The following is a 12,940-nucleotide window of genomic DNA, read 5'->3' on the forward strand; positions in this document are numbered from 1 at the left end:
TCTGACTGCGAGGAATGAAAGAGATCCAATTGTCCTGGATCTTGGGCTTGTAAAAATACTGAAAGCGCCGAGGAGTCGGCTCCTCGCGCTGGGATTTGCACATGAACTCAAAGTGAGTCACGCGCACGAGTCCAAACGGATGGACTTGGGATATATGAATCCCATAGAACTTCAGCAGTGCACCCACAAACCTTGTTATCGGGAGACGAAGGTTGCAGTGGGTGAAAAAGTGGCTATATAGGGATATATAGCCGGCAGGCGGGTCCGCCGCCGTTTGCCCGGACCTGGGCAACATGCAGCCAAACAGGGTGGGAAAGCCCTGAGAGGCGATGAGGTTGTCGAGATCGGCCTGCTTCAATTTGCAGAGGATTTCATTCCACCTTTTGGTGGCCTTGGTCCTCCCTACTTCCTCCGATGTGGTCTCAACAACCCTCTTCCCTTTCCCCTTTTGCTTCAATGTCGACATCACCACAGACTTCACACGGCGTCTTCGGGAGGCAACAGAGGTGATTGAGGGGCTAGACGAGTCTGAACTATCAGACATACAACTGCAGCAGCAGATAATCGAAAAATCGAAAAGATAGAATACACTCAATTCAGAATATGAAAGGCAGAAACTCGAAAATTATCAACAATGAAGATGAAGATAAAAAATTTCCTAAGGGCCTCCTTTTATAGGACCAGGAGAGAGAAATGTGGCAGCTGATCGGATTTCACGCGCCCCCACTCGCGGGTGCAAGCCAACGAGGGCGCGACACGTGTCCCTAACACTGTTGAGGGGACATAAAAATGTAACCGACCTGCCACGGAACAGAGACGCGCCCCCACTCGCAGGTGCTAACCAATGCGAGCGCGACACGTGTTCAGGACAGCTGTGTGAGGGGACATGAAAGGCAACTGTAGCACTTCGAGCACACGAAACGTCTGACATGTTTACGGCGCACGTCACCACCAACTAACCACGTGTTCGGACCCTTCGTTTTCAACCCTTCGTTTTCAACCAAATGGATAGAACTTCGCGCAACGATGGAAACAACCAATAAAACGACAAAACCCCTTTAAAAGACCAAATCAGTAAGTCTAATATCCATCTTACCGCGCTCGTGCGAGATAAGACACACATTAGACTGGGGGGGCTTGAAGAGGTATGTACCCGCCTCAACACCGAGCAAGGCGGGTCAACCCACAAGATAAAGACATTATGAAGGCACAAAGCCAAAACCTATGCGCATGGCGCATACAAAACATGCTCAGGCATCATATGCCCAGGCACACATATGCTCGCGCATCACATATGCGCGCGGCGCATATCACATGCTCGTGCATATCACATCTGCCCAGACACACATGCTCGCGCATCACATATGCGCGCAGCGCATCAGCGCGCGGCGCATATCACATGCTCGTGCATATCACATATGCGCATGAAATATCTGCGCGTGAGAATAAAGAGAAGACCTCGCGCATCCTCAGGATGGGCGCATATCACACGTGCGCATAATCAACCTCGTCCTTATCCAAATCAGGATTAGGGCAACCTTGATTGTGCACGTCATACAACCTTTCAGAAGGCATCTTTTTAAGGAGTAAGAATATGCTGATGTTGACAGCTGCCAAATGAAAGGTCGACAACTCAGCATGACACATGTGTTACCACGTGATTACAACCAACGAGAAAGCGCCAGGTGTCCCAGAGGACATGTGGCGCAGTGCGATTGGAGGAAGCCAACGAGGTTGAGCCCAACCGGTGGTAACCCTAGCACTATAAATACAGCATCAACTCCACTTTGATGACACATTCATACTCAATCATTGACAGTTACAAGCAGTGATATCACATTCAATCATATTGAATTACATTCACTCACAATCAGTTACATACAAACAGACAGTCTCACAATCAAAGGGTATTCAGCTATTCAGCAATACTCTTGAGATTCTTTTACACTCATTATCATCTTCTCCACAATATACTGATTCTCACGCCGGAGGGTTACCCCAAAGAGGACCCCTCTGTCCCTTTCTGAGGGGTAAGTAACGGCGCTGTTCATTTTGTAGGTGGAAGAACACAGACCCAGAAGAATCATCGGTGAAATAGTATAATCACACCCGAGGAAAGTAGATCTGCTACCAGTGAGTAGATCCACGTTTCTTCAGTATTGTTAGTTTCGTTATGAGCTAATAATTAAATAAGCATAAATAAACTGAGTTTTCCGTATAATAATAATAATAATAATAATAATAATAATAATAATAATAATAATAATAATAAGAGTATTATAATGAGAAACCGATGGAAACCTTGAAAGTTTTTCTTAACAACTAAATGTTATACTATATATATAAAGATTGAACTCTTAAACTTTAATTTTACACTTCAAACATCTTACCACTTCATTAAGATCATGCTTAGTCAAAACTATGCACACCCAAACATTTTACGCCATGTAGCGCCTAGTCAGCTTCTGGGCACTTTTACAAAAAGTGGGTGCAGTGTAAACTGGAAAATGCCCTTAAAACGCCTATCTATCCCCCCCCCCCCCTCTACCTCTCTCTCACAAGGCCCTCAAAACTTGTGTCACACCAACATTATATATAAAACACTGAGCTCCAAAATACCATCCAAAATGCTGAGGGGGCAGTGTTTCCCGTCGTTTTGACCTCAAAACGTCACCGACTATTGATGATGGAACAACAAACAAAAACGGCTAAACCCGATAAAAGTGGTTGTCATATAAAATATTAAATGAAATAAAATACGAAAAACTAAAATGTAAAAGAAGAAAATAGACTAATGTCATTTGTTATTTTCCTTAAATAGAAAAAGGTTGGAAAAAGACGAAAGTTATAAGTCAAAAGTGTAATTAAGTTGAGAAATGTCGGAATGCATGACTATTATTTTAATTTTAGTTTAAAACGAAGACAAGGACTGTGGGGTCCGTCGTTACACTTTTCCCCAAAGATTTTCCACACGTGGCCTTCTCCTTCCCCCTGTCTTTTCTTTCTTTCTTTCTTTTTTTTGAACGGTAAATTTAATAGAAAGGCTAGCGGGGAAACTAGCAAAAACTCTAAGACAGAACCAAAGAAACAAACAAGACTGCCTAAACACCAAAAAAACCTCTAGAAATCTAACAAGGGAACACCCGAACAAGCATCAAGCAAAGAGACCTAGATAACCAAACCTCAACCTCGGGATCTAAACCCTTCTTCTTCTATAACCTTCGAAACAAGATCTTCCATACCCTCAAAATTCATCCCCAATTCACGAGCCATCATAATCGTAGCCTCAACCTCCTTTGTGTTGTCACCTACCGTTTGACACTCGTTAACAACACCCTGGAAATCATCAAGCCCTTCCTCACTTAACACATCATCCCGGATATGTTTTTCAACCATACAATTATCAATAATCTCCTCCACCGACATAGGATCCGACTGATTAATTTTATCTTTTTCAACCACCGATTTATTATGTTTAACACTCAAATTGAGGTCCATTACCGAAAAAGACGGGCCCGGTTCCTCAGCAGGCCGATTGAATTCACATACGGAATCAGATAGCACTTCAAATCTGTTTGCTTGGGCATTTTGCTCATGATCCACTTGAGTAAAGTTAAGCCTCACCTTACTATTATTAGCACCACTCGTATTACCACTTGTACATGAATTATTGACCTTACTTGCAACCATATCTGATTTATCATTACCGCTTTTTCTCAACAATCTACTCACAGTAGACTTACCTCGAGCATCAGAAACTACACTTTTTGACTCCGTGACATGCTTAGGAGGTTCGTTAGTGGTACCCTTTCCTTTACGTCTTTTCCTAATTACCGAGGTAAAACCTTCAAGCTTATCCCCAAATGGAGATTCAACAATGTTAGGAGTATTTTTTGGCTGTTCTTTTGGCACCTTCTCTGCAACCTCTTCCTCGGTACGAGGCCTTTTATTACAAAGATTAAACGAGTGTCCAAACACACAACAATGGGAGCATGTAACGGGTTTCCATTGATAGGAAACCTTCAAAACACCTATACGAGCATTACAATTCGGACCAGCCGGGTATTCTACCTCAACTTCGTCCGGTAAATTAGACTCGGCCTTTACTTCAACCAACATACAGGCATACCCCATTTTACCAGTTTTACCCGCTACACGAGATTGAGTAATTTTATCCAACAACCGCGGAACACCAACCCCACTAAAGACTTTACTCATACCCCTTTCCGTCCATAACTCCATAGGAATATTATGAACGATAACCCACAAATGTAAAGCCGATGGCTCAACTTTCTCAAGACATAAGCCCGGTACCCATTTATTAAGAAAAATGGGAATGTTATTAACCATCCAAACTCCTTTTTCAAGTACCTTATTCATCCCCATTTCACTCTTGAATTTAAAAAAATAGAAACCGGTCGTATTCTTTGAAACCTCGGCCAAGTCATAAGCTTGCCACAAATGTTTAAGACATAAATTTACCTTATTAAAATCCATGGAGGTGCCAAGGAAATAGCCATAAAGGTAAAGCGCAAACTCTTTTGCCGAATGACCAAGATCCTCGTTCGTAAGAACAACCCGGCATTTCCCATCCGGAGTAATAATAGGTGGAATGTATTCCAACCGAATATTATTATCAAGATTTGCTTTCATTTGGTCGGCATAGGATACACCCGTAGTATCATTCTTTTTCCAAACATTCACCGGCGGATTCGCACTGACATTATTAACCACTAACGGTTGAGAAATTACCTGAGGTATGTCAGACATTTCATGGGCAACCGAAGAAATGTCCTCTTCAATTGGGGCAATAGAGGACGCATCATCAGTAATCATACAATACACCAACACCACTCACCATTCTCATGAGTGGTGAGAAGGTTTACTTAGATAATAGGATAATAGGGTATGATAAATGCTACGACTCTTTAGAAGAGACGACTGCTTTAGGGAAAAAAATGTCGGGACAACTATTGTAGAACAAAGTGTGGTCAAAAGTCGAAATTCTCTTCTAAGAATGGGTATTCTCAAAATTTTCCCAACGAAAGTTTTGAAGAAATACGGTAGATGACCAAAAAAATTTCTTCAACTTGACTAATGCAAGACAGGTGGTAGGTGCCTTATCCGTCAATCTATATAATTGTTTACCATTAATCCTACGTGATACTCCCCTTGGATCCATCATATTGATTTACATTATTCTATAAAATTCATGAGTATGAGTCTCACCAAACCCGGATAGTCATTAAATATTAAATATGTTATAACATCTCATTTATTTGTGAAAAAATTTGAATTATCAAAACAATAATTTTCTTGAATCACGGGTCTCACCAACCCGAATATCCTTTAAACGAGTTATAATATCTCATTTATTTGTGAAATAATCTCTTAATCATCAAACAATAATTTTAGAGGGTCATGGGTATCACCAAAACCAGGTTAGGCCATAAACAAGATATAACATATTATTTATCTATGAAACTCTTTTATTATTTCTAGCCTTTACATATTATTTGTCGTCAATCTATCTTCTCCATGATCGGTTAACTTCAAATTACCACCCCCCATCATCAACCTCCACTCTGATGCATCATCCACCATTGTCACCTACATTAACCGCCCATTTTTCTTAAGAGAAATATTTGTGTTCACGTTCGTTTAAAAATCAACATGTTCGTGCTCGTTTATGTTCATTCGTTAAAATCTAAAAAACCTACACATCTTTATTGAAAGAGCCCAAACGATAAAAAATATAATGAACGTAACAAAATAATATATGCGTATTAAATCAAAACAAAACTACAATTAAAAATAAGACAAATCACTACAAAATATAAAATATCAAAACGATTAAAATAAAAAACGTAAATAAACCCTTATGATACGGATCTTAAAATTACCATACATGAAAAATTATATATTCACAATTACCCACGTGACACGGTGAGATAAAACTAGTTTTATTAATAGTTACATGGGCATCTTAAATTTATTTTATGGCCTAGTTAAAAAGCTATAGAAAATACTTGAATTTATTGATGGCCTAGTTAGAAAGCTAATAGAAAATACTTGAATGTATTGAAAGTGGTCGTTGTGCTTGAAAGTGTTCCATAATGGTATTATTCGAGAAATCAACATCCATCTTATTTGTGCAAATCTATCAAAAGAAAAAACAAGTAAGAAATCTCTAACTAAAGTTTATATTATTATGTTTGATTTAGTATTAAAAGATATAAACTCTCTTGGTTCTTTATTGTTTGCATTTTATTTAGTTTCACTTACCGTCTTTCTATTTGATAGATCGCGTGTAATTTTTATAACTTATTTCCATACAAAAACATTACACACATATATTGATTTATATAAATGTCTAGCTTAAAGTTAGTAACTTAAAATTAGTCAAATGGGTGTATATCGACCAAAAAAAAATTTATGTTTATATACAATTAGGCAAGTAGGAATTATGTTTTATATATTTTTTATATGATCCGCCTAATCAAAACAACTGAACCAGACCCATATAAATAATTATATACCGATTTGATCTGATCTGACCCTAACGCTCGACCTGGAATGAATTTATATATATCGTACCGACTCAAAAATTTATTACTCATGTGAGAAAAATTTATGGGTTTGCTACTGAGCCGAGTGGCAAACCCGAATTAGTTGTTTTATTGTTCCCCAATGAACACAAAACTACCTTACCGATCTGCTAAGTTTTTTATGAATTTCAAACTATAGTTTAAGATTTTTGATCAGAAGGAGAATATGAGTATATTGATGTTAAACGTGATAGCTTTCCAAATCGATATTCAGTTTGCTTACAACCCTACCTTTGTTAGTTGAAAAATATAAAACGTGATAGCTTTCCAAGTCGACTTTTTTGAGCAACCGTCCAAACTGATTAATAGTTTTTCTAACTAAAGGGTAAATTCCATAATTTGAGTAATAAATAACAACAAACAAAAATTGTAATTTACTCTTTAATAATTAATTCTTTAAATAACTATGTAGATTGTAGACATATCTATTTAAATTTAAAATATTCTATACACCAAAATGTTATTTTAAGATACTAAAGTAATCAAAGGATATAATAATTACGGTTTTTTTAGGAATGATAAGAAATAATCAAGCTCATTGATTTTGGACATGAATAGTTAAGATTAGTTTATTGGTGAAATCAAATGTTACATAAAGATGAAAAAACATAGTAGAGATAACACATTTATTGACTTTCTCACATCATATGCAATGCACATGTTAATTTCATCATCATATTAAAACATCAATAACTTTTTTATACGACATGTTTATAAAAAATAAAATCACCATAATAACGTGTGTTTATTTTTAATATTTTATATGAATACCATATTATTATGTAAAAATAAAAAGAAAGTGGGTTTTTACAAATTATGTTTTATAATAACTATGTGTTTACAAAATTGTGTTATATAATTTGTTTTTTTTCCGACGACTTTTCAGACAATTATTTTCAGGCGAAATTTTCGCAAATTTTCACAGTGAATTTTTCAGCTAAAAAATTCCGACTATTTTGCTGCAAAAATTATGATAACTTTTCCGTCGAAAATTTTTGGTGAAATTTTCCAACAACTTTTATGGAGAAAAATTTAGTTGAAATTTTCCGAAAACTTTTCCAGCGAGATGATGACGGTGGGCGGTGGAGTGATGATGGTTGTAGAAGATGGGTGAAGATGTAAGTGAGTTTTTAAAATTAAATTAAATAAGCTTTTGTGATTAAAGTAGTGGACCAAAATATCCTCTTCTCTAGCATTTCTAGAAAAAACAAACTTCTTATTTTTTTTTATTTTTTGAACTTAAACCATGATTATATATCGACATATTCACACTAGTCTAAAATCTAAACATGTTATATTATTGTGTTTGGATTGCTTTTTCACCTTGAAAAAGACCTTTATATATCACACTGAAAACACACTCTCCATCACTCTCAAAAAATGCCACAAAACGAGGATGCCACCGTTGACCCCACCACCGCCGGAACCTTCTCCCGCCTTCTATTTTCCGACCTTGAACCCCAAGACACCATCACTCTCAATCACCACCACCACCACCAACCTAATACCACCACCAACATATTCACATTTTCATCCGATAAAAAAACACCCAAAATGCTATCATTCGATACACCCACCGGCGATAATAATAACAACACCACCATCTCACTTTCATCTAATTCCAGTGTCAGTATCACTACAATTACTGTATCATAACCTTTTCATTTCATTAATGTTTTGTCATTTAACGTAACTTGTTTTTTTATCATTAATTTTTTGTTTTTTTCTTACTTTTTTTTGTCTTTTTTTAAGATTAAAAAAAACATGGGGTGTGAACCGTGTGATTACTACCAACCGGTTGTTGTTCCAACTACTAGTTTAGCCACCGTACCGCCGGTGAAGACCACCGGCCGGAGCAATAAAAAGATGAGGACTGAAAACACTACCCCTCCAGCTAGCCATGCAAAGGTCTGATCTCAACATTAATATGCATATTTTGTTATATTAATTAATTTCAAAACTTGACCGAAAACAACATTAATTATTTATTTGTCTTTAATTTTTTTAATTGTTTTTTTTTTATTTTGATGGTTTTGGAAATTGTAGGTGAAGAAGAAGAAGAAAGAGAAGCTAGGAGAAAGAATAGCAGCACTTCAACAGTTGGTGTCACCTTACGGCAAGGTTGGTTTTTATTTACCATTATATAATAAATGACAATAAATATTTTCAATTTAATGTAAATAATAATTATATTTTCAACATGATCAATGATACTCTTAACCTTTTATTTTCATTTTTCAAGCATTTTAATAGTAATATAAAACAAGTATTTGTTGTTCATTAGCAAGTTATGTCAACACGACACGAAATAATTAAGTTTTGGGTTAATATAGCATACTAAAACAAGTCTGATTAATTAATTGGTTAACTTAGACACGCCTGTGTACATTTATGAGTAACAATATTAATTAATAATTCTAAAAGTGTTAAAATATAAATGTTTTGATTTTCTTATATTTCTCACTAGGTGTTAATTTTTTTCATGATTTTGATGGTCACCGGGGATAAAAATTTTTTTCTCATGTAAATGTAAAAATGAGCATTATTGTTTATATTATAAAATCTCGATAAGCAAAATTGGGCTAAATTTGTACTAATATTAATTGTTTAATAAAACACCGTCATGAGAATGTGTGTGTAATTGGGGTTTGGGATAAGTTCAGACCCCACAGTATGGATGTTTGAGTGACTTCGTAAAAATCGTCAAATGTCTACTTTGACCACAAGTCAAATATCACTGTATGTCTGTATCTGTGTATTGTACTAGTTTTCATTTTCAAACGTATTTCGGTTTGACCAGAGGCCAAAACATGTTATAAATACTTAGAATACTATAATAGTCTTTTTATAGTCTAATAAAAGGATGATTTCTTTATAATTATTATATCATAATTATATTAAAGATTACAAATAAATAACTTCTGTTGTCCCCTTTTTAGAAGAGTTAAAATAGATAGTAATATAACAAAGAAAAATTTTTGACCAAAAATTTATAATATGCATAGCCTTTATCTTTGCGTAATATTGATAAAAAATCACTAAATGTTTGTAGCTTTTACGCCATGGACTAAAATTAAATTATTTTAGTGAATACAACCAATTAATCTTAACACGTCTTACATGGCACTTACGCCATTTAATTAACCTTTTAATAGTCCTCATAAAAAGTCAAATCACACAAAAGATGTGATTAGATATAGGACATCTCATGTTCTTATTGCTTGAAAAACTTGAATGGCCTATAAGGCAAAAACATCATCATCATCATCATCATCGTACTCAGTATATCCCACCAATAGCCTTACCTCTATCCCTATAAGGCAAAAACATGTGATATAAGATTAAAAAGGTTTAATCTTGTCTAACTCGTGTCTAAGAAATGTTTGCCTGGTTTGTTGTCAATAATATGCGAAGTCAATTGCTATCTTAGCCTTTTGGTGAACAGGCTGTTTTTATTAAACTTGTTGGTCAAAATGAAAGTGTGCATTATTTTCTACAAAAGTTAAATTTCAATTAGGCTTGTGCGCTCAAAATTGTGTGGTTCTTTTCACTTAGGCCTTAGCTACAATTTAAGATTAGTTTTAGTTGTTAAACACTTCCGATTTCTAAAGTGGATTCGTATGTAGATCTCTGCTTGGGTTAATTGATGTTTTTTAGAAATAATGTGTTGACTGGTGTTTTGTAACTCATGCATTACAGTCGGACACTGCATCTGTTCTGCATGAGGCGATGGGCTATATAAAATTCCTTCAAGAACAGGTGCATGTCTTGTGCTCTCCGTATTTGCATCGTCTCCCGCCCGCCCAAAATGTAAGTGTCACTCTACTAATTATATATCTCTTTTTGTTTATAAATCTTCTTACTTGTTTATTTGTTTATTTTTATAATCTTTTTTTTTTTTGGCTTTGTGTGGTCCTTAGTCTCTTTTCGCATTTTAAGCATACCTCGTCAACCACAAACATGATGTTTTAACTACTTTGATAATCAATAGTCAAATATCAAAGCCGTATTACATTTTTGCTATATTGTTGGAAATCAGGCCCAAGAACACAATATTTGATCTCAACCAAGATCGACTCTTTTCTTGTTATATTATAATTCTTGACTCTTACAACTTACATAAACCATAACCATCTATTTATACTAAACTAACAACTTGCAAAACAAGACAACTCATTCTAGGAAACTAAATAACTAGTTTATTCTTACCATAATAAATAAACGTACCAAAATAAACTTACTTAAATTCTTTCACTTAGCCCCTTCAACTTTCTTGATGAACCGTTTCAAGATTAACTTTCAATATTCTCCCTCAATCTTGAAACCGACACGTTCTCTTCCTTTCACTCTTAACGTTCTTTCTTATCGTTCTTTCTTCCCTTCTTGCTCATTCTTATTGTTGAGATCTTTCTTTCTTACTTCTTTCTTGTAATGAATTCTTGCTAAACTTTATTGCTTTGAGGTTTCTTGTTTTGTTCTTTCTTTTTTGCTAACGATCTTGCTTTAACTCGAAAACGAGTTTCTTTCTCTTGCTTAAATTCTTGCGAATTTAATTTTGTTCTTGCTATAACCCAAACTGGGTTACTTGCTCTTGCTTCTAATAAGATGATCAGATTACTTGATCCAAACTTACTTGATCCAGACTTGCTCTGGCCAACTTGCTAACCAGTTTTCTTGCTTTTCTTGCTGAACGTTCTACTGACCAACTTGCTAATCCGTTTCCGGCCTACTTGCTAACCAGTTTCTCTTGCTCCTGACCCACTTGCTAATCAGGTTTCTTGCTACAGACCTACTTGCTGATCTGACTGACCTATTTGCTAATCAGATTTTTTTTCTTCAAGATCTGACTCTTGACCGCCTTTCTACCTTCTTTCATACATCAAGAAACTTGTTCTTGACTCACCTTCTTCAAGAAACGAGTTCGCGTTTCTCATAAATGACCTTCTTACTTTCCTTCTCTTCTCAGCCCGCACCGCATCTAATGGGGCTGCACCCCTTTCTCATAAACGACTCTCAAAACCGCTTTCTTGTCAAACCGCTCTGATACCAATTGTTGGAAATCAGGCCCAAGAGCACAACACAATATTTGATCTCAACCAAGATCGACTCTTTTCTTGTTATATTATAATTCTCGACTCTTACAAATTACATAAACCATAACCATCTATTTATACTAAACTAACAACTTGCAAAACAAGACAACTCATTCTAGGAAACTAAATAACTAGTTTATTCTTACCATACTAAATAAACGTACCAAAATAAACTTACTTAAATTCTTTCACTTAGCCCCTTCAACTTTCTTGATGAACCGTTTCAAGATTAACTTTCAATATATATTAACGACCATTGGCCAAAATTCATTCACCAAAATTCAAATGATATGATTTAAAGCAATGAAGGAGAAAAATACCTGCCCTAAAACTTGGTACCGGTCCCGATTTTCATAAAAACTTGGTACCGGTTCGGAACTGTAGGCTCAGTAAATTACTGGTACTGGTACCGATCGGTAGTGATCCCAAATTTCCCATCCCGATTTTTTAAAAAACTTGGTACCGGTACCATTTGCTCATCTCTAAAAGTTTGTTTCGTTTTAGATAAAATACGGTTGATGATCTATTATCTGAACAGGAAGGAGAAGAAGGTGGAGTAGGGGAAAAGAAGAAGGATCTCCGGACCCGAGGGCTATGTCTGGTCCCTGTTGAGTGTACCCTCCAAGTGGCAGAAACTAATGGTGCTGATATGTGGTCACCAGCCATGGTCAATCGTCATGGTCCCTCAGCAATGCACCAATGACTGAACCCACCAAAATGAACCAGTTTTTTGATGCTACAATGGCTGACTTAACTGCAGAAAAGCAGAGAGTAACTGTAGATCATGTTTTTTTTTCTTAAAGAAAGTTGTAGCTTGAAAATTCTTTTTGGTTTGTAGTTGTGAATGGTGCCTGGCTCCTTTGGAGAATGGTCATGTTGAGTAGCTTTTGATATATATAAAAAGGAAAGATTTGATAGTTTACCATCACCATTGCACTAATAATTGTTTTGCATCGCAATATTTATCTATCTGTAAGCATTCCCTGTTGAACCGCGTGATAAAGGTTTATACCGACTCATTGTAGTGTCGTCTTATGTTTAAAACCTCGGTTATGTCTTTTGTGTGACGCTTATGCTAACTAAAATGGTGCATGAATTATTTATAAGCCTTCAAAATTTGTGATTCCGCCAATTGGTAAGTTGTTGAACCACACGCGCTTCTCCTTGTCACGATGAATGTGTTAAGGCGATCATTTGGATATGTCGGTCCATATCATATAGGCCAATGCGGATATGCAT

At 36.0% G+C, this 12,940-nt stretch overlaps 1 protein-coding gene across 1 annotated transcript; it reads left to right on the forward strand.

The window, feature by feature from the left end:
• The first annotated feature begins 7,975 nt into the window (after positions 1–7,975).
• LOC143550308 (uncharacterized) lies at positions 7,976–12,487 on the forward strand. The gene is made up of 5 exons (XM_077040983.1): positions 7,976–8,234; positions 8,361–8,516; positions 8,661–8,729; positions 10,308–10,418; positions 12,240–12,487. Exons 1-5 carry the CDS (start codon positions 7,989–7,991, stop codon positions 12,402–12,404), a joined length of 747 nt encoding a protein of 248 aa, XP_076897098.1. The 5' UTR covers positions 7,976–7,988; the 3' UTR covers positions 12,405–12,487.
• The last annotated feature ends 453 nt before the right edge of the window (positions 12,488–12,940 follow it).

The sequence above is a fragment of the Bidens hawaiensis genome, unplaced genomic scaffold, assembly GCF_021521415.1.
Source record: "Bidens hawaiensis isolate Kalapana, Puna unplaced genomic scaffold, B.hawaiensis_p1.1 tig00015997_1, whole genome shotgun sequence".
Classification (NCBI taxonomy): Eukaryota; Viridiplantae; Streptophyta; class Magnoliopsida; order Asterales; family Asteraceae; genus Bidens; species Bidens hawaiensis.

Excerpts from the sequence above, each read along its gene's own strand:
- LOC143550308 (XM_077040983.1), top strand. The coding sequence starts at position 7,989 with ATGCCACAAAACGAGGATGCCACCGTTGACCCCACCACCGCCGGAACC. Across the intron at positions 8,730-10,307 it reads TGGTGTCACCTTACGGCAAG|TCGGACACTGCATCTGTTCT; the intron begins GTTGGTTTTTAT and ends CATGCATTACAG. Across the intron at positions 10,419-12,239 it reads GTCTCCCGCCCGCCCAAAAT|GAAGGAGAAGAAGGTGGAGT; the intron begins GTAAGTGTCACT and ends TTATCTGAACAG.